At 35.9% G+C, this 24,126-nt stretch overlaps 1 protein-coding gene across 1 annotated transcript in view; it reads right to left on the bottom strand.

Moving 5' to 3' along the window:
* LOC102806633 (YY1-associated factor 2-like) overlaps nucleotides 1-17,238 on the bottom strand; it is an 81,042-nt gene extending 63,804 nt beyond the window's left edge. Inside the window, exons 1-2 of the mRNA XM_006818831.3 lie at nucleotides 17,059-17,238; nucleotides 16,649-16,771 (exon numbers count right to left, since the gene is read on the bottom strand). Coding sequence (XP_006818894.1) covers nucleotides 16,649-16,771; nucleotides 17,059-17,084 — 149 coding nt within the window. The 5' untranslated portion in view covers nucleotides 17,085-17,238. The remainder of the gene's footprint in view (nucleotides 1-16,648; nucleotides 16,772-17,058) is intronic.
* Between the last annotated feature and the right edge of the window lie 6,888 nt (nucleotides 17,239-24,126).

Below are 24,126 nucleotides of genomic sequence, written 5' to 3'. Positions count from 1 at the left end.
GAACATGAATGAGAAACAAGAAAATATATGGTATTCAGTTATTATGTATAAGCTTGAGTGATCTACAATTCAACCAATGACATTGCTTGTAATAGTACTTAGCAGCTCTACCTGTACGTGTGTACTGCAATCTGATGTATACAGTGAGAACACATGTCTGCAGGCACATGGGTGGAAGGAATAATTGGATGATCTCACCAAGCGGTTACAATAGAGGTGGTGAACTACAATAATAGTTATAAAGTATGAAGATTAATTTTGATATGAGAGCTTGATGCAATAAATCTGATAATATAATTCACGATTCAGCGCCTCTGTGGCTCCACTTACTTTATATCCGGGGAAAACACCAAGACACTTTTTAGCTAGTACATTATAGCGGCTTCTCTATGCTTTGGCAGAGATGAGATGCTACTGAATCAGCAAAGAGCCTCTTCATATAAGAGGCTTGTTGTTAATTCAAGCATTGAGTCTAATTCATTAAAATGGCATACATGTAAACCGTTAGTTCATAAGAGACAAATTAGGGCGCATTTCGAGACTAAAACTAAAAGGAAGAAGGACATGCAGGATGGAATGAATGTAGAAGATAAATGGATGTGTTCATCAATTAATTAGCAGTGTAGTAAATAGATGTTGTCAGTGTAATTTTATTGGCACGGTGTGATTACTCGTTTCCAATATTACATTCAGTATAGGATTGATACAGTAGAGACTATCAATGAATTCAATCACCGATGCACAGCATACGGTAATTTGATAGCCAATGATAATACTAGGCATCTAGGCATTCAGCTGTGCAACATTAAAGAAGATGCTTTCAGTCCCTGGGATTTCACTATGAAATGATGGGACACCATAACCTCTTATTAATTAAGCTTGTTTTGTTTTTTTGTTAATCTTTTAAATTAATCATATTGCTATGAGATTAAACTTTATATATAGTAAGATATCCCATTAAAGCTATATCATTTCCAAACAATTAGACTTCTGGGATCTGAAGAGACAAATACACAGATACAATGTGACAGTTTAACTGGTCAGTTTGCAAGTCCCACCTGGACCTTTGGAAAATCTTACAGTTTGAATAATAATGCCTACCATATTTTCTCTGTTAGTACTGTAAAATCTGTATTAGAGCATCTACACATATGAGAAACAATGAAGTTCTCAATTGTTTAAAAAGAATAGGTGCGACTTCTATTAGGAATGGGGCTTCTAAAACATATTTAAATAAAGAAGTATAGAACAAAAGCAAATTTTAGTTTATATGTGATTCTATTGTGGATGTACTTTTAGTAGAGCAAATACAGTATTTTTACTTCAGTCACGAATTGCACAGCTAGTGTGTGGACAGAAAAAAACAAAGCCATAACATGAAATAAAAGGTTAGAAATGGCCACTGACTTCAAACAAAATAAGCCAAAACGAACAGCATGATTTTATTCTGGTCATCTTTTTAATAAAAACACAATGTTATGCGATACTATTTATTTTTATAAAAAGGTTACATACATGTAAAACTAAACAGAGAAAAATATTGACTGTTAAATCAATTTAGTAACACAGCAGTTGACAGCCACTACAAAACTGATAAGACTAATCATATTGTTTTCTCTTATACATAGAGGTCATGGCCAACTTGAACCAAGAATATGATGGACACAATAATAGTTTTTCCATACTAAAAAAAAAGATTAATATACAAAAATTATAGATAAAAACATGGTTATTATGAACCGTGAAATTCTGACACTAAAATACCTAATATTTACTTCCACATGTAGATGTTCATTACATTAATTATTAATAGCTAGAGATGTATAAAATTATTCTTATATTTATATACAAAGAAGGCGCTCAAATAAAGCTGGGAAAGACCATCAATTTAATATTTACCTAGCATTATCATAGAAATCCCTCTAGCTGCCGACATTCTTTGAGCAACAACACACATATATATCAAGAAACCCTAAACAGGGAGCAGATGAACTTATTGCTATGAAAACGGGCACTTATGTGATGCACCATTGTTAGAATAACAATGGAGGTGGTTTCATTAAAGTCAGTGGCTTGTTCATCGAGGCTAATGGACAGGAGGAAACCTGTATCATTAAAAAGCAGCTGAGCAGCAGAGCGTGAACATCTATCTCATACAACTCGAGATTCCAGTACGGCAAAATCAAGATCAAATCTATTTTACGCTGAGAAATATAGGTTCGAATGAGGTCGCCATCGTTCATCCGGGAATCCCCTGTGGAGATCTACCAACAAGAGTAAATTTGACATGCCACCTACAATCACCACAAGCACAATGCTGCGCGATAAAACATGAACGTTTTGCAGCTAGCAGGTGACACACTGTGAACAGCAGAGGCATCTATGGGGTGTCAAATCAATCTACGTTTTGTACCTAGTCTTGAAAGAACATCATTTGTAAAATAACATGAATATCTGATATTTATACCTCACCTCTCAAATATAATATGTGTATTATGCAAATATTTATCAAAGTGATAATCAGTGATGATGTAATCAGATTCAGTGTATGATTTGCATTGTAGAAAAACTGAATGTGGTGCCACTTTTTTACCACATCACATGACGTGTTTGAAGCTTAGAGTGTTATAATTAGTTCCATGGAATAGCATGGAATCTCCTGACATTGATTCATAGATCTATGTTTATCAGCATCGTGTATACCATTATACCATTCAATCTCCTGACATTGATTCATAGATCTATGTTTATCAGCATCGTGTATACCATTATACCATTCAATCTCCTGACATTGATTCATAGATCTATGTTTATCAGCATCATGTATACCATTATACCATTCAATCTCCTGACATTGATTCATAGATCTATGTTTATCAGCATCGTGTATACCATTATACCATTCAATCTCCTGACATTGATTCATAGATCTATGTTTATCAGCATCATGTATACCATTATACCATTCAATCTCCTGACATTGATTCATAGATCTATGTTTATCAGCATCATGTATACCATTATACCATTCAATCTCCTGACATTGATTCATAGATCTATGTTTATCAGCATCGTGTATACCATTATACCATTCAATCTCCTGACATTGATTCATAGATCTATGTTTATCAGCATCGTGTATACCATTATACCATTCAATCTCCTGACATTGATTCATAGATCTATGTTTATCAGCATCGTGCATACCATTATACCATTCAATCTCCTGACATTGATTCATAGATCTATGTTTATCAGCATCGTGTATACCATTATACCATTCAATCTCCTGACATTGATTCATAGATCTATGTTTATCAGCATCGTGTATACCATTATACCATTCAATCTCCTGACATTGATTCATAGATCTATGTTTATCAGCATCGTGTATACCATTATACCATTCAATCTCCTGACATTGATTCATGTCTATGTTTATCAGCATCGTGTATACCATTATACCATTCGATCTCCTGACATTGATTCATAGATCTATGTTTATCAGCATCATGTATACCATTATACCATTCGATCTCCTGACATTGATTCATAGATCTATGTTTATCAGCATCATGTATACCATTATACCATTCAATCTCCTGACATTGATTCATAGATCTATGTTTATCAGCATCATGTATACCATTATACCATTCAATCTCCTGACATTGATTCATAGATCTATGTTTATCAGCATCGTGTATACCATTATACCATTCAATCTCCTGACATTGATTCATAGATCTATGTTTATCAGCATCGTGTATACCATTATACCATTCAATCTCCTGACATTGATTCATAGATCTATGTTTATCAGCATCATGTATACCATTATACCATTCAATCTCCTGACATTGATTCATAGATCTATGTTTATCAGCATCATGTATACCATTATACCATTCAATCTCCTGACATTGATTCATAGATCTATGTTTATCAGCATCGTGTATACCATTATACCATTCAATCTCCTGACATTGATTCATAGATCTATGTTTATCAGCATCGTGTATACCATTATACCATTCAATCTCCTGACATTGATTCATAGATCTATGTTTATCAGCATCATGTATACCATTATACCATTCAATCTCCTGACATTGATTCATAGATCTATGTTTATCAGCATCGTGTATACCATTATACCATTCAATCTCCTGACATTGATTCATAGATCTATGTTTATCAGCATCGTGTATACCATTATACCATTCAATCTCCTGACATTGATTCATAGATCTATGTTTATCAGCATCGTGTATACCATTATACCATTCAATCTCCTGACATTGATTCATAGATCTATGTTTATCAGCATCGTGTATACCATTATACCATTCAATCTCCTGACATTGATTCATAGATCTATGTTTATCAGCATCGTGTATACCATTATACCATTCGATCTGGAATGCAGTAACTCATCATGCAGATATTGGACATGCTATGATATCAAGGTAAAAAACCCAACAAGTCTGTGTATGAGTGAACCTTTAATGATATTCAAACTTACGAACATAATATGTCATTTGTCCTCACCGATACACAAGTGGCAATGTACTTTCGCATTAGAATAGGCTTAAAAAACACAAAACAAAAAGGTCATATTGAAATTAGAAAATAGATATTCAAAATTGAAACAACGTATGAAAGCAAGCATACTGTATGAAACAACATTGTGAGGATAGTGAATTAGTCTGACTTTGATTAGGTTAATAAATTCAAGTCATGCCAAATCAGGTCAGGTCAGGTCAGGTCAGGTCAGGTCAGGTCAGGCCAAAGTGGGTCAAGGCAGTCTTTTTCTTCCATTAAAAATTGTCAATTAATGTTTGTTTAGCAGTATGAAGTGAATTATGTATATACAGTAAACAAACTGTATTGTACATGTACATGTAAAGTTCACATTCCTAAAATTAATCAATGAATATACTTGTACATGTAAAGTAGGAATGGTTGAAAATATATAATTATTTGATGAAAAAATTCTCTGAAGAAAAACTTTTTAAAGACAGTTCCCAAAATTAAATGTTACCCGTTTCCCAAAATTGAATGTTACCAGTTGTCTCCGCTGAAATATTTCAATGCGTAAATTACAAGTGCAAGATCTGACGTATGTTACCCAGCAGCTTTGCTCATCAGGGTGTCACCCCAAAGGGACTTTGATTGCAATCAGCGTTCAGTTTGACTAGATATGTACACTGTTGGAGACCGGTATATTGTTATGTTTTGAATTTATGACAATTATTATTTCGCATATGAATTTTCTCGCACACTGTCAAAGGACAGAATGAAATGAATTCACAAGAGTCTCGTATAACAACTACAGAGACCTTCCAGCAACATGACACTGATTGATATTCCACTTCAACGGGGAAAAAAAGATAACGATATTATGAAGACATGTTGTATTTTATTGGAATACAGTATGTTTCCTTACCATAAGCTTATCAAGCCACCAACTGAGGTCCATAGGATCAGGGCAGTGAGAAATATAATATGGATCACTATTAAACAAGGTACTTATTATGTATGCATTTACAAGAAAAATATTTAATAACTGTATCCATATTTCTACATGTATTATTTTATGAACAACAAATTATTTGCAGAGTGTTTATAATAAGATTATTAAATTAAAATTTAGGTTAGAAAATACAACGGATTTGTTAAGATAATGCTGTCCATTATTGGCATATCATTATATCAAACAAAAAAAATATTAATTCCTATTTGAATACTGAATATTTGCTATATTAGAAGTACTCCTCCAATAGAAGCACACATTATTTATTGAAGTTACCGGTATTTTGAACACAGAAATACCTCTGAAATTTACATAAGCACATGAGCTACTAATAGAGAAAATGTTTTAAAATAATATTAAAAAGTTTTATATATTTTCTAAATTTAAAGCATGTAGCACGTACCAATGAGCAGTCAGTGATTGTTTCTGTGGCTGTTAGTGAATTGGGCAGTCATAGGGCAAATAAATGGTACCAACTGCATGTACAGGTAGGTCATTACTAATTTAGATGGAGACTATATTTCCCATACACAGCATGATGCATTATTTACAAATTGTTCTGATAATATTCCAACTACTAGCATCCTACCACTCTAGTTGTTAACGGTAAAAATATTCAGGTTTCCGGTCAGTGTGTGCTGCAGTTTAGATCATTTGTATTTTTTTTTTTATTTTTTTTTTAGTATTTTTGGGCAAAATTTAACAAAAATTTTGAAATAAAATTTTTTTTTTATGAAAAATCATAATAAAAAGCACAAATGACAATTTTAGAATAAAAATAAAAAACTGGTCATATATGTATACACATTAATTTTAGAAAACAAATTGACCAGAAAATGTTTTATTATCAAAATATTGTTGCCATGTTTTTCAATATTACTTTTTTAGATCATGCTAAATAGAAAGAAAGATCCATTGCTGACAGGTGAAGATGACTATAAAAGCATTCATGAAAGAGGGAAACAAAGGTCTATGTTAGTTTGTTTTTTAATTACGCTTTCTCTATACCACAGAGATAAATAGATCTATTCCACCTCCATGCCTAAACCATGGTGAAGCACCAAAAATTTGAAACATGTCCAAGACAAGCCTTACTCACTAAATTTATTTGTATATTGTCCCAGTAAGTCAGACTGGTACCTACACACAGTAGGGCATATCATGGTCATAACAAGGGCATACAGTATATACAAGTCTTGAAATCTGTCATTCAGAGGACACCCAATTTCAAGGCTGAATTGTTGTCTGCTTGAAATACATGTATTAAATGAATAGTTCAGAGAATATCTATATTTTTCAAATGTCATCAAAACAAAATTGATGGGCATCAATTAACACTTTCAGTGCCAGATTTTTTTCCACCTAAAATTCAGTGCGAATATTTTCACATTTTGTAAAATTTTCAGTGATTTTTATAACAATTAAAAGGCCATTCAGACAGTTTCAGATATTTTCTTTCAGTTTTTGATCAAAAGGTTTTGTCATTTTTTATCAAAATTTCATGTGGGGAAAGGAGCAGACTATACAAATTAATTTTGTAGAGAAAGTGCCAAAAGATGACAATGGCGCACAAAGGGTTATGGCATTAGTAAGTTCAAAACCTGATATAACTAGCAATATTTCAATGAAACAAGTCTACAATGTCTGTACCACAGAGAATAAAACATTGACTGTGGATAAAACACGATGACAAATGCAAGTATGTACATATAGTAAACAATTTAAAATGCTAGAAATACATGTAATGCAGAATTGCAGACTGTAAAAGCAGCATATAGTGCAGTAGACACTACTTCTACTGTTTGCCTGGTTATTCACCTACATACAGAAGCAGCATATAGTGCAGTAGACACTACTTCTACTGTTTGCCTGGTTATCCACCTACAGACAGAAGCAGCATATAGTGCAGTAGACACTACTTCTACTGTTTGCCTGGTTATCCACCTACAGACAGAAGCAGCATTTAGTGCAGTAGACACTACTTCTACTGTTTGCCTGGTTATCCACCTACAGACAGAAGCGGCATATAGTGCAGTAGACACTACTTCTACTGTTTGCCTGGTTATCCACCTACATACAGAAGCAGCATATAGTGCAGTAGACACTACTTCTACTGTTTGCCTGGTTATCCACCTACATACAGAAGCAGCATATAGTGCAGTAGACACTACTTCTACTGTTTGCCTGGTTATCCACCTACAGACAGAAGCAGCATATAGTGCAGTAGACACTACTACTACTGTTTGCCTGGTTATCCACCTGCAGACAGAAGCGGCATATAGTGCAGTAGACACTACTACTACTGTTTGCCTGGTTATCCACCTGCAGACAGAAGCGGCATGTAGTGCAGTAGACTTTAATTCATTCAAGCCGACCATTACGACAGGATGTAATCTAGCAGAAAGAGTAGGAATCAAGGAAGGGCGAATCAAAATGTCAGAATAATGTATCGATTTAAGGAGATGTACCGGAGACAACTGTTCAAAGATATATTACAATGACCAGGACACGAGTTATGAATAGACCAACCAGATATCAGCACCGTAATGAGAAAAGACAATCACAATTAATTTGCGTTTTTGGGGGGAGACTTTGAAATATTGTTAAGACAGGATGAATGAATTTAATGCCAATGATGTCTTTCCTGACCTCTAAATCCTAACTTACATAACCCAGTTGTCATGACAAACAATTTTATCACAGAAACCATATTTTGTGTTTTCGTACTAGGTGTATATGATATAATCCCAATTCCAATATCAACCAGGTTATGGTCAATCAACACAAACACACATATTTTATATCAAACCAGTAGCTTTAACCTCTCAATTAATTTTATGACACAATCAATCAACCGCAAGTGGAACTTGAACTTGTGGCAACAATAAGTTCAGTGCTAAATAAAAATAAATAATGAAATGTGTACCATTTTTACATTACGTGGACATTGCTTGGTTTGGTGGTCAATAAAGAGAGAGCACTGAGCTGGTATTAATTCTAGTTACATGTACTTGGGTTCAGAGTAAGGTTAAGAAGAGATCAATTCATACTACAATAAGCATATAGTAGAGCGATGAGTGTAATCCGCTGACAGTCATTATCCTTTTCGAATAAGACGCTTGCAAGTAAAATCTGAAGATTACCTTTAACAGGAAATTAGTGTACAAACACAGAATGGCAAATGATTTATCCTGGAATATCTGACTTGACAGTGAACATGACAATATAGATGTAGTCATGCATACAGATTATCACAAAACTTACTATCTCTCCATCCTCCACGGAAAATTAAAGTTCCAGTAGGTGTCAATAATTAGGCTATTAACATTTGGTACCACCCACGTCATTTAAGGCGAGTTGTCACTCCACTCACGTAAACCGAGGATACACAAGAGTTAACGATCACTCTCCCAACCATTTTGACCAGACCAGGATTTACAACAAATAGTCATCAATACACATCTTTATGGATTTTGCAACCCTTTTCTGGTTTCAACAGGAGAAATTCTAGAAATTGCAGGTAGTATGCACCAGGCTTAGTACTAAAGCTCCTTTCATTAGACTGAAAATAGTCACTCTAACTTAAATGGTTAACAATTCCTATTGTGTGATCATGCCCACATAAATGAAATACGAACAATGGATATTCCACAAGGCAGCTAAATTAATTTCAGAAGTGGAAATGTTGTGATCATTGTATAGAAAGACTGAGGCTTTCTCCCACAAAAGGTTTGCTCAGAACACTGTCTTGGATACAAGTCTATTGTTATGCAATTTTTTTTAATTTGCATATTGAGTATAATGAGGCACCTACTCAACATCTGATGGCTTGAACTGTTATGCAAACAGGGACACTCTGTATAACTATTCTGAGTAAAGCAAACAGGACCGCTCTGGACAACTGCTCTGAGTTACACAAAAAAGGCAGCTCAGTACAACTGCAGTGAGTGACGCTAACAGGACCGTTCTGGACAACTGCAGTGAGTTATGCTAACAGGACCGCTCTGGACAACTGCTTTGAGTGACGCTAACATGACCGCTCTGGACAACTGCTCTGAGTGACGCTAACAGGACCGCTCTGGACAACTGCTCTGAGTGACGCTAACAGGACCGCTCTGGACAACTGCAGTGAGTTACGCTAACAGGACCGCTCTGGACAACTGCAGTGAGTTACGCTAACAGGACCGCTCTGGACAACTGCAGTGAGTTACGCTAACAGGACCGCTCTGAACAACTGCTTTGAGTTACACAAAAAAGGCAGCTCAGTACAACTGCAGTGAGTGACGCTAACAGGACCGCTCAGTACAACTGCAGTGAGTGACGCTAACAGGACCGCTCTGGACAACTGCTCTGAGTGACGCTAACAGGACCGCTCTGGACAACTGCTCTGAGTGACGCTAACAGGACCGCTCTGGACAACTGCAGTGAGTTACGCTAACAGGACCGCTCTGGACAACTGCAGTGAGTTATGCAAAGTGGGTCGTACTGTATCACTGCCGAGTGACGAAAAGAAGGCTGCCCTGAGTGACGAAAGAAGGCCGCTCAGTTCAAAATGAAACAAATACTTACTTAATATAAATAGAACTGAAACAATTAGAAACGTGAAATAAAATACACATTCCTAAACGTGCAACACAAAGAAGTTAATAACGCAGCAACAAATCTATCAACACAATCTGCGTGCTTTCCAATACTTGTACTGATTTTAGATTTCCTGAGTGGCTTCGTTTGTCAGATCATCTGGCATTGATGATGATGATGAGCAGAATAAAAACAATCACACTGCAACATTATCACATAGTGCAAGTGGATACAGTGAGTAGCCAGACAATAGCCATCAATCATCAAAACCACTGATAGGCAGTGGCAGCTTTCTCTCTCTCATTCTCAGAGGAATTACAATATCCTAGATCACTTTCAACATTCCAGCAAACTGCTATTCTGTGCATTTTCTCTTTCATTTGTACGATGCAAATTTTTCCGTGAGCAGAAATTGTTTAAATAAATTATAAACATATGGGCAATTATATCAGGGGTTTACAAGAGTAAAAAATGCATGAGTGCACGACAAAATGAAATTACAACAGTTCATCACAGACTGGACAGCAACATGAAAGGTGGATCTTCACCAAATCAGTAATCACACATACATGGCCTAATTTGCATAACGCAATTGTTGTGCTATTTGAATATTTAAAGAATAGGGGTACACACCTGTACGTGGATAGAACAGAAAGTTGATGGAGGACACTATATATATATATATGGTACATGTAATTTTGGTGACATAACTAGAAAAGGATGGTATCGTAATATTCAGGTATAACTGAATGTACATGTAGACGAGGAAATATTCGCTTGGTTTAATGTAATTGGTGTAATTTAAGCAGATGTGATGATGCAAGGATATCCACTGGTTTATTGAGGAAACATTACATTCTATTGTTTAGTTTGAATATTCACAGAGTTTTAATTTAGTGCATACAGCTACCAGTGAAATGAAAATAAAATCCAGCAAATAATTAAAAATGTACAGTAAATTCCATTCTATTAATTTAATCATCGCTATTAGTTGAACTCATTAAACTTTACTTCTTCTTTGCAATTTTGAGTACCCAGTAGTGACACATGTACACTTTATAATGTCGATATAATCATTGAAATTATACTGCCAGTTTACTTTCATTACAGTCGGATATCATAAACTGAGTACTTGAGTCAGTTACCTAGTGCATCCCAAATCTGGATATATATTGTATACCGCTATTATGGCAGGATGCTATGGTCAAATTAGTCACGATAAACAACATTTTGAAAATTTACAATCATTTACTTATAAAAATGCTTGTAGAAGGAGTATAAATGTTGAGTTCAAGTGGAATGTCTGTATGAGCTTGGGTCAGGTATCTTTGTTACCAAGACAATAGTACCTAAGTGTGCATTGTGACCACCCCCATACATATGAACAATGACCTATCATCTCTGCATTTCAAAGTATTTGCAGGATTCAGAATGTGCATTCTTTCACAACTAAACTCAGTATACAACACACCCTTCAACACAACAGATTATTTTGCAATGTCACAGCAAGCATGCATACAATTCAAACCAAACAAAATACCAAACTGAAGTTCTCGACAGGAAGGCATCTGCGATAAATTGTTCTCAGGAGAGTGGATGCCGATAATATATGGATTCAAGTGCTTTCCCATTGGAGTTCGTTCTGTGCTATTTACATTTTGTGCTAGATTTTTATACTGACAAACCTAAGCATAGTTGAAACTAGGATATCGTATTACTGGTTCAGTGGGTACTGCACTAATAGTTCTCCAATCCCCCACAGACACTGATGATATATTTTGCTTTCTGTAGATCAGGTTGCCTACATTACTGAATAATTACATCTACCACCCATTGCACAGTCATAATATTAAACAGCTATCACTTGAATGTATTGCACAAACCTGTCCAGTGCCTTGAATGGAAAACAAATTATTTCTATTCCGGCTTAAAATTACTCTAAAATGAGCAAGCACGAATACACGATTTTCCAATCTCTCGTACTTACTCGACGGAGCCGCGTTGAAGCTCCAGGGTTTCTGATTATAATATGGATTCGCTCAATAGTTTATTACTATGTAACGAAGCCTTTTTCACAACGGTGATGAACAAATTTCCTAAAACGAAACCAGTAGTTATTGAATTCCAAACGAGTATTTTTATTTTTTTAGCTAGAATTTGTTCTAACTGAATATATTAAATTGTGTAATACATATTTTATTTTTTACAGGCAATAATACAAGCAACTATTACAAAGTTCAGACTGCACGCTATATCAATAGAAGAATGAGTGTTATCTCCTATATGTATTTATACATTAGCCTTCTATTGTTGATACCCACCTACATGTATCAATATAACCAGCTATAGCGATATAGGAATGGGTCAGTTCATGCAGTTACTAAATGATAATGCACTGATTGTAGTCCTCATGTTTGTTACATATCAATACAAGTTTTACATCAATCTACTCCCAAAGCTCCTCACTGTTCCAGACACAGGCTGATGCAGCCATGCCACGAATGATTCAAAACATCAACCTGTATTCTGAATTGACATGAGATTTGAGCATCACATGCCATATTTGCACAAATCTGTCAAACTTTAACTTTTCAAGCATTAGCATGAGCACATGTACTTATAATAATAATAGAGCAAATACATATATTCGTTGCATTTTACAAGTCTACAACAGACCTGAACCAGTCACCTGGCATGAGCTGATTTCAATACAAGTGTGATTTATACATGTGAAAAACAGCACCCATTATTATATGAGCTCAATGTGTCTAAACTGACCGACAACACCTGGCTATAATCAGAGATTGAAATAAAGGCAGGCCTATATGCCTAGAAATTCTCTTTGGCTCCAAGCATTACTCTCCAAGGGGCCTGCTTGGCTCCATACATACATTATCTCTGTCACATTAATTATTCGTAATGCTCAATTTCAAAATTATATTTTTCAACAATGCCATCACTACTCTTATTCTCTTCATCTATCCTGCCTTATTTTGATTTTCCTAAAATTGTATACATGTCTGATCCCATTGTTTTTTTGACTGGCTCCAAAATTGTTGTACTTCGGAAGCATGCATGGCTCTAAAATTCTCTACTTTATGTCACCTTCTGCTATAAGCACTTGAAATTAAATATTTTCACCTTGTAATGGCTAAAGTATTACAAATTGGCGGATATTATTCAGTTTTAGAACTGAACAATGGAAACAATCACTATGACATGTGCAGCCTAACAATACACACTAAGCTTACTATCAATGACATGCAGTACACGCGCAGTCTGACTACGAGTTTCAGCCAACACCAATATGCAGCTGTGTTCAAGTTGTTACAATACTCAACCTCCTAGCAAGCCTCAAAAACTTTACTCATGAACCTAACAACATGCAAACATCAAATGCGACAACCTACAAGTCGCCATCACTGAGGTAGACTCCAATGCATGCATTGTTACATCAAAGACCGCTTTGCAACCGAAACACAAAGTACAGCTGTGGAATGTCTACTCAACAGGAAACATGGTTACTACTGATCATAAAATACGATCAGCATGCCAAATATTAAAATTACCAATCTTGATAAGACAACAATCTTTTACGGTATATACACCAGAGACTCAGACCACAGTCTGAGCATGAAACATGAAAAAAAATATATGAACTAAATCAGTCTTGTTAGTTTCAGATCACTGTCACCAAAAATGAACGACTGAAAATACTACATTACACTGCCATTTTTACCCGTACGTGACATGTGTTCCCACTATCCTATTAACTACAAGGCATAATCAGACGGTTCTATTCCACATGTGAAGTGTGGATGACGAGTGTGTACATACATGGAGTATGAGCTGGCTGGGAATAAGTGAAATCCATGTAATAGTCACTAGTGAAGAGTTGAAGCCATGTAGCAGTGATCACTAGAAAACTGTATACACATTTCCTGATGAGTGTCTACTACAGAGCGCTTTACTCAAAGTCACGTAACTCTACAAACTACAGGCAAACGATCTTATAAACATTCTGAACTCGAAATTAAATTTGTCGAGATTAGGATAATGATACATCTTATGGTATAGTACATATCGTCAATGTTAATTGATGTTACATGTAATGAATGCTGGGACTGATCAGCACCTGTATAATATAATATTGGTACAACTACACTGTAACACATATTGTGGAAAGTGTCTTCATGTCAACTGCGTTATTTACAGTATCTGCTGTATTACTAGTGCATAATGATCCAGTATACAATATGTGTACAATTTTGGATTGATGTGCACTTTTAATCTAGCATATACAATAACAGTATTAGTCTATTGTTCTTTTGATGGCCTACTGTTGTTTTTGTGGAACCAGACAAAAGTCCTGATGAATGAATGAGACTGTTTTTCATTGGCTATTGTACAGTATACTTTCTGTGTAATTACCAACTATTTAAAGACAAACATATTAACCCTTTGTACCCCATTGTCAACTTTTGGCACTCCTACAAAATGATAGTCTGCTCCTCCCCAGGTAAAATATTGATAAAAATTGACAAAACTTTTGATCAAAAACTAAAAGCAATTCTTTTGAACTGTCTGAATGGTCCAAAATGGTGATGAAATTTTCTGAAAATTTACAAAATGTAAAAAATATTTGCACTGAATTTTGGGCGAGAAAATTATCTCTCAAAGGTTGAATGAATGAACTGTACATGATTATTGGACTATCCGAACCACCTGTACTCTAGTTGGTAACACCATTTAATAACACTATATATGGTTGAGGTAAAAGTATTGAAATGATGTATTGGCATACAAGGGCTGCATTAACAGATTTGACTAGTAATCACACACATAGTGTGAAAACGATCTTTTCATCTAGGATGTTATTTTAGCTAATTTACCTATTCAACATCAAAGTAATAATCCAGGATCCAGTGTAGTGTTCAGGAAAACACAGCATTGTTTGTTTGTTGAACATGGATTGTTTGCTCTACTGTAAAATGTTCAAAGTTTACCAGAGATAAAGGTTCATATTTTTTTTGCGACTCTGAAAGAACATTGCAACATGTTGTAGCAGTAACAATGTTATTGACATTCTAAAAATATTGAGTCACAGAATAGAAAAGTTTAGTCCTACAGCCATCAAATTATTAAGGCACAACAAGCTCTACTGAAATTGGATTACAGTAATAGTATTTCATTCCTTCGAGAATGTTATATTATAGAGTCCACTACTACTGGGATAGTGACACCTCATTCCTGACATGAAAATAATCTAAACCAATCAATCTTTGCAGCACGGAATTTCCACATTTTGATGGATGATAATGGTAACAAAATTTTATGAGAGTCACTGTGATTCAAATCCTAGTGAAATCTTCAAAGTTTCAATATGTTACAATTTCTCTAGCTCACACAATTTGCTACACAAGAATTGTTATGTAATGCTAATATATAATGATACAAATACAGGTTACCATCAGTTTTTTGCAGTTTTAAATCTACCAGCAGTAAGCAAAGACTATGTACTTAAAAACCTCAATACATCATAAAACATAACTCTTCAATATTAAAAATTAATAAATTCTGATTATACTTGTGTATCTGTACAACATCAAAACTATACCCAAATCACAGCTTGTAAATACTGTTAAGTACTGATCAACAAATGTTGTGAGGGTGTGTTGCACAGATCTTGACACAAGCTGGTGAGATAGCTAAACGTAATGGTATCACACATGGATTTGGTGTACTTTCTAGAATGTACAGGTAACCTACAGCTGAAGATACTGAATACATGGATTATCTTAACTTAGGGATAAAAAAAACAAGATTTAGTGTTAGTAGTATACAGTGTATCAGAGTGTATGGATGAATTAATAATGAGGGTACCATAGTATTAATATAAATGCAATAGTAATTTAATTATGCTGGTAGAACACAGAAAAAAAATATTCATGTCTGATGATATTATGCTATGCAGGATACAACACAGAGTTTACATTTAACGTTTCCTTCAACAGGGAAAATAACTGTATTCCCTGTAATATAATTAAACGCCAATGGGAAAATCTGCGTTCCCGTGGGCTAAAAATGAAGAGCGGCCGTGGACAAACTGCTTAGATTATAGATAACTCCTTGGCACCGTTGTGATACAATAATGTTCACAAGTCGTTCTCGTTCTCGTGTACGACGATTTTCTGTGGGCAATGTTTAAACCAGAATGCATTCAAAATGTTGATTTATCGAAAACATATGTTGACCGGCTCCATGACCAGATCAGTTCGATCGTGCGCCGCTGATTAGAACGTAGCAGCTATTATTTTAATGCAGAAGCAACCAAACCCTCGAAAATCCTGTTTTGCAGCGAGTGCGTACCGGGTTACTGTTTCAAGAGAAAACGTAGCCTCATTCACGAGATCTCCGAAGTATTCCACGAAACTCGGAGCTCGGGAGATATACGTTGATCGCTATAAACACATTTAGTCATGAAAACAAAAAGAGACTATTTAGAGTTATTATGAACTACATTTCTCCTACCTTGTCGACGTGCCTTTCCGAACATCACAAATTTCGCATTTGAACGCTTCTGCGGAATTTTTATATGTACATACACTGCAGTCCCAGTAGCTCTCGTCTGGTGATTTAGATTGTCTTTTAGGTCTATTAGAAAGAAAATGGATATCAGATATACCATAAATAATTCACCTGCAACAGCATACACAAAGAGCAAAATGCGTCTAAACACAGTGAACACACTACGATCGCTAAGTATACCACGGCGCACTGTGTTTATAACGTACAGCCGGTCATATCGAGGGAAAACCGCGCACACATACACACTCACACACACACACACACATCACTGCATTTCGTCGTTGATTTCGCCGGCAATCTGTACTCCACGACAACAATATTCACACATAACGCAAGCTTGAAAACTGACTCACCTACTGGGGCTACGCTTTTGATCCATTTCGCGGAACCTGCAGCAAATTAATCCAAAGAAACTAAGCGAATTCCACCTAGCTAAAGCCTTTCCTGGCCTTGTCCTGCGGACTGATGATGGGGCTTTCCTCTGTCTGCACGTAGCGGATCACGTGCCAAAAATCGACCAATCACCAGCTGTGATAGTTCCCGGCATTCCACGGCTCACCCAAAGCCTCGTTTTCAGACAATCCTTGACCGTCTTTTTCGTCATATCTTTCGTCAACTTTGTCATTGACCCATTTTGTAAACGTTACACGAAGTCTTCTTTGTTTGTGGACAATGCACTCTGATGAAATCCCATCGTAACACAAAACAATTTTTATTTTTAAACGAGCTTTGAAACGTCTCCTTGTGTGTTACTGACACTTATCGCAACCTTGTAAGTTGCCGAGGCAGGATGATGACCCTCAACGATCACGTCCAGGTCACGTCACAAGAAATTGAACGAGTGAATATCACGACCCCCTTAACACATTTCACAGTTTGAATTCACATGTACTGCTGAAAATACCCTAACGTTGAAACGTCGCGTGTATTTATTCATTTATCAGCTTGTTCTCGTCATCATTTTTTCATCTGTCAAAAGAGTAAGGATAATTAACATAAATAAAAGCCAATGTAACATCTGTAATACTCTCTACTTGAAAGTAATCTCAAATCAAAACACCAGCTTGTCTTCCACTTAAACGACTGTATCCACTCACAGTGTCTACTTTCGTGCTGACACGCACGCAGGTTTGATTTTTCTACCTTTTATTACATAATTATATCATCAGATAAGCACGAAGTTCGAAACTTACAGCTCAAATAATAATATGAATAACAATGACAAATACTAACAAATGTACAAATTCTCAACCCTGAAAATGAATGAATGAAATAACATGATTGTACTACAACACAAGTATATCTATCCAGAGACTGTTCCTCAACACCGGCGTTGAGGGACGGTGATCATGGTAATGATATCATGGATAGTAATCAATCATTTATTTAACTTGGGAAATTGTGTTATCGCATTACATACAAAATAACGTAAACACCAAATAAATAATTTCAAAAACAAAATTATGGTTGTTGTAATTAATTCTAGAAAGTTACTTACCTTTGTACATAACTGATTGCTGTCGCGAATAAAGCAATGTATCATGTTTCTGTTTGATGAATACAATTATAACACAATAACGTGTCCGGCGTTGCGGGATATTAAAGAGGGGCGATACTGAATGACACGTAGTAGTGCATCATGCGAATTAAATCGTGCAAAACTCTTCGCATTAGATTTTTAAATTCTAAAAGAACAACTCCTATACCACGTTTTCATGACTAAATGTGTTTATAGCGGTTATTGAGAGACCGTGTCTATACATACAAATGGTTTATCCATGGAGGTAAGGTTTGTCTATTGCCACATGTATATCACTGACTCCATGATTTTTGCCCAACTTGAAATTACAGTCCTGTATCCATTGAAACAACCACGGATAACTGTACTGACCCCGTTTTCATAATTTATATCCAAGTTCTCACCTGCCAGCAGTTGGTGTAATGAAACTATCAAGAACGGGTGGTGTTGTTTATTTTTCTCAATTTTGCCATCAACATTGAAGAATAGCGCTAAAACGAATCTACTTTTAGCTCAACTCAGGAACGCACTGTGTCGACTTGTAGGCTGATAGGATAGACATTCTAACGAAGACCGCAGTTATATAACACTGTCGCGGATTTCAATCATTATCACCGATTAGAAAACGCTGCATTCTAGGTAGTGGTATAATTGACATCGAATGCTACGCCTGGCAAAAACCGTATGAACTTGTTCGCTAATATTTGCGCTGTCAGTCAGAGCACATGGACGTAATTTGATACACCAATTTCAAAGAGCGCAATAGCATGCAGTATAATCCACACTTATTCAATTCGCTATATATTTAACACAAGTCTGATAAGTTTCACAAATATGCACCGTTCGTCCTGCTTGATCTAAAACGTTCGACTCAAATGGTAAACAGACATGCTTAAATCAACCGTGTGCTCGTATGCAACTCACGGTGGCGCGATAAACTACAATTCAAAGAAACACGCATAGAAGTCTCACCTGGACTGAGAGTGGCTTGTCATCGCCTTGCTGTAAGTTCATAATTACGTGACCAATACGAGAGACAATATTTAGGTGGCACTCGTAACTTTGCTTAACCATGAAACCATTACGTAACTCCCACAGGAGTTAACAATAATGCATAATTTACTATTGTAGAGTAGTCACATAATTATAAAAAAAGATAAGTTAATATTTTGTAGCTCAATGATAAATGTGAATTTAGTAATTGGATAAAATATTATTTTAAATGTCACGTATATACAAATATATATTACTTAATACTTTTCACACTTTAATTAATGTCATTGTGATGAATACCAATTCAAAATTCGACGGAAAATATATTAAATATACTAATAATAAGATTTTTAAAAAGTGTAATGTTTTTCTTAAATGTCTGGACTGAAAACAGTAATGGGTGAATCACGTGTTCTTTTATTATGTGTCGGTAAAAATATGAAAACTGAATACTAATTTTGAAATGAGATCGCCAAATTGGTTTCAACATGCCCATTCTAAGTATATGTCGAGATTCAATGATACGTTACTACCCTGTTGCAGGTTTGCAATATACACTGTACTACCCATCCATTCAACATATGCTGTCAAGGAAACCATAAACATACCACCGTGAACATATTACCAACCCATTCCCATATGGCTTGTATTTCTTTGGCGGTTTTAAGCGTGGATACGAAAACCTTCAGTCGCTGGGTTCACACGAGGTCACCAAATGACCTCGTTGTAGTTCAAGTGACAACACAACAAAGGGGCATCGTGATAAAATATTCACCATGCTTTGCCCGACATTTGATTTTCTTTAAGTTTGAAATACATAAATCTCCACGTAAAATTATTCTAATTATTGCCTTGAGTTATATTTCATATTCTGACGTATAGAATGTCAGTCTGAACAAATATGCTGTATTAGAAAAAGAGAGGCAGAACGTGACAATATGAGGCTTATCGTTTAGAGCACATAAATGATCAATAGACTAACAAAAAAAGACTCCGAACGGATCCGGGAAAACCACAACCTGAAGCACAACTGATTACCGCATTGCTGTACGACACGGTGTTGCTAGGCAGAATCATGCGTATAGCATGTGATGCATATACAAGAACTGAAGGGGAAAACCGACGTTGTATTCACAGCAACACCGACACATGAATGAAATGTTACTAATGTAGGCAATTTAGCTCCTGTCGTTTAGGGCGGTACGATTTTATTGTTTCTTTTGAGGAACGCCGCCACCAGTCCTGATCCTCCCTGTGACACTAATCATAAACATGTGGACGATTTGAAATCGTTACCACCGTGAATAGATGTTCATTGATACTGAGGAAATTAAAATATATTTAGATTAAAAATGCGAAAACTACGACTGTGTCGATATTTAACTTGAAATTGGCAAACGATGCAGCACTGATTAATGCATTATCTTGTAAAAACATTGGTCACATGTCAGTGGGCGAAGAGTCTGTTTCGGAACACGGTGGAGCGGATGCGATGCGATTTCCATTCATATACTTCCGTTAGTAGCCAAAACGTGAGCTGTATTAATACCTCGGAAATTAATTAAATAGTGGTTAATCGATAACAGTTCAGTTGACGACAATGATGACGGAAACGTGAAAGTATGTTGTGTGTTTAATCACGGGCGAATGTGATGGTAACTACACGCCTGGCTGTTGTCCAATTAGCGTGGATTTGCCGCATGACTTCTTAAAATATATATATATATATATATCCAAAAAGTAATTTCAAAACAAATTCATCGTATTGTAATACAATTGAGAATTGCATAAGGTACTAATCGCGACAATGTAATCAATGACCGTGTTCAATATTGTTGTATGTGCAGAATAACATCCATAGAAAAAACACCCTTGGGCATAATCGCACAATCCAAACACCTACAAACTGTGCGTAGAATTATTATTCAAATCTGCAGCCCGCAAGTTATCTTCATCGCCGGGAGGTAATCACGGTATACCTAAAGTGCTGCCTACTTTTCCCTAAACAAACTGAAGGTCAGATAATTTCTGAAAAATATGCTTATATACATTGGCGGATTTAGATGACGCATTCTTTTCTACCCTTTTGTCTTTCTTTACCAATTTTTTCCTGAGATATGGTCGATGCTTTGAGCCCTGGCGTTAAAGTTCCGTCATTTTTTCCCGACTGCCCCCTGTCCTCATCTTAGAGATAACAGAAGGAATGTCGACGGTGTCCCTTCATATAGCAACCTAGTCAGAGCTACGTGAACATCCACAGCCTACAAACTCGAATTTTACATAAGTAACATAATACAACAAGTACATAAATGCATACTTTTCATTGGTTATTGATCATCGGCTTACTCATACAGCTAATAAGATGCAACCGCCGGCTTCATCCAGAGAATGCGTGTTTGTACCAAATGTAGCTATATTTTCTGGCAAACCTATTCAAAGAAATAACAGTCAAAATTAACGTACCAAGTCAAGTCAAACAGAAACACGTTATTTGCCGGGGCTTTCAAACCTTCGGGCCAAGTTCAACTTGAAGACTATACACAATACGCACAGTTGGTACTAACGTTGAAAAAATACTGAACTACGAACACTTGCCTTGTGTGGGCAGCAATTGAATGCTGTTTATTGGCAAACAACACGGCATTTTGACCGTAATTGGCCGCCATGCAAGCAAACTCAAACTTGAACAAATGCGCCATCCATGAATGTAATTCAAGCGCCCTTGTTTTCTCAAAAAAATAATCGTCAACAGAGGGTTGTCTTGGGAGAGAGAGAGAGAGAGAGGGGGGGGGGGATTCTACCTGACACCTTGAATTCATCATGATCTACATTGCGTAGCGATAAAAAAAATCTTACAAGTCACTTCGCCTCCAGCCGGCGTGAATTTTAACAAGACTCGGAACATATGCACTTATGCTACAACACTCGTTTATTAAATCTTATATCGTAGATCACCGTCACTCTATAGATCACAAAATATTCCTTGTCAATATTAGTTTTCATATATGACTTTCGCAATGTAGCTTGTAGTTCAATGCATAAATCATCGTGCAATACGGCTACCTGTACTTGTCCAATAGAATAATCTTTCACGTGCATTCATCGTCAAATGTGACATTATAAGGCTATTTGGAACCCTGGGAGAAGGAAAGTAATTCTTGAACTTTATTTTCTGATTGTATCTATTGAAAATCTACCTGTTTTCGTTCTGGGTCAATGATTTGGACATATTTCGCCCACCACTTACATGTACGGGTTCAACATTTGAAAACTGCCCGGGGGATGGGGTGTAGGTGTAAACAAATTAAGGCTGAAAAAATGGGCAATAAGTGAAAAAATTGCCGTTAGTCGTATTCTTCAAATTCTTTCGGATTTCAAATGGGTAACCCCGTATCGACGCCAAATTTAAAGGCCACGTCACAGAACGTTCGATGTTGCTTAGGCGCGACCCAGTACCATGTATTTCCACGGGGAGCCTAGGAACTATAATCAACTGTACGCAGTCCATATGAGCGCGGGGGAGGGGTCCCGACTAGATACAAGTCGATACCCCCGCTCATATGGACTGCGAACAGTTGATTGTAATAATAATAATTTTAATTATAAACGTATCAATTGTTCGTTATACAATAAAGTTAAATGTTGAAAGTTAAAATGAAATGTAAAAATAAAAAAAATAAAAAAATTAGAGAAAAAAACAAAACAAAAAAAAACACAAAACAAAGCAAAAACATCATTTTTATGAGTCAGCTGGTAATTTAGATTTAATGTACTTTTCTCTCATTAAGAGCCCTGGTATACAAATTTGGCTAAATTAATTAACATGTTTATGTCCTTTGTTTTAAGTATGTTTCTTCTTTGTTTTGATTGGTCGGTGTTGCAAAAAAATTGTTTAGGCTCTCTTTTTTTAATGCATCATAGTGTGAACACGAGGAAATGTTTTTCATCCTTTTTCATGTTTTTCATAGTTCCTTGGCTCACTGTGGTTGAATAAACAGCACAAACTCAACTTCGAAGTAATCCTGAGCAACCGAATGTATATATGTTACACACGCAGGGGTAATCTTGTTATACTGTTCAGTAGAGTCTCATCAACCATCACAAAGTACAGTTTTCTGAGAGTTTTCGGCCTTTGTTTTCACCATGATGGTTGCAAGGCGGTGGAAATGCCCGGATGTCCGCCCGAGGATAGACGGAACTCTTCTTAGGAGCGGCTTATCGGAATGGCGTATTAGCATATACAATACAAGGGCAGAATGTAGTACCATAGGTAAATTGTTGTTGGGATGTTATAAAATATCTAATGAATGTATGATATTACACGTTACAAAAATGGGGGTTATGTTTATGAGTATTTGTAGTAACCATGTAAATTTAAACAAAATAGAAATGTTGTGGTACGAAATGGAAAGGATTTGTGCCAACAATTATTATTAAAATAGCGGATATTGCTTTGTCTCTCTATGGTTTAAGATGACATAATTCCTGAACTCTTCATTATTGTTTAAAAATTGTTCTAGAAGAAATAGCCACATAAAAGCGAGTACATTACCCAGGGTACATGAATCTACGGGGCATATATTTATAGTAGTAGCATTACATAGCTTCAGTCCGCTTACACGTAATACGTTAAAGAACGTTGGTCGTCAACCACGTCGTGTTCGATATAGTTGAAATATCACGTTTGTCTACACTAGATTCCAACACGAGCTGCATGAAGACCACTGCCTACTAATATTCGCAACACAAGTAAAACGAACATAATTAAACATGGTGACATTTGTTGCAGAATATAATTTAATTTATCATAGTTTGTTTTAATATGCATTGTCATAATTAATTTTGTATACAAACAAGTTTTAGGATTGAAACAGTAGTGGGAAAGCAGTCTAAAAAACTCCTTGATTGA

Source organism: Saccoglossus kowalevskii, chromosome 3, assembly GCF_978046115.1.
Source record: "Saccoglossus kowalevskii chromosome 3, keSacKowa6.1, whole genome shotgun sequence".
Lineage (NCBI taxonomy): Eukaryota > Metazoa > Hemichordata > Enteropneusta > Harrimaniidae > Saccoglossus > Saccoglossus kowalevskii.
The sequence above is the reverse complement of the archived record's forward strand: the minus strand, read 5'-3'. Positions and strand labels throughout refer to the sequence as shown.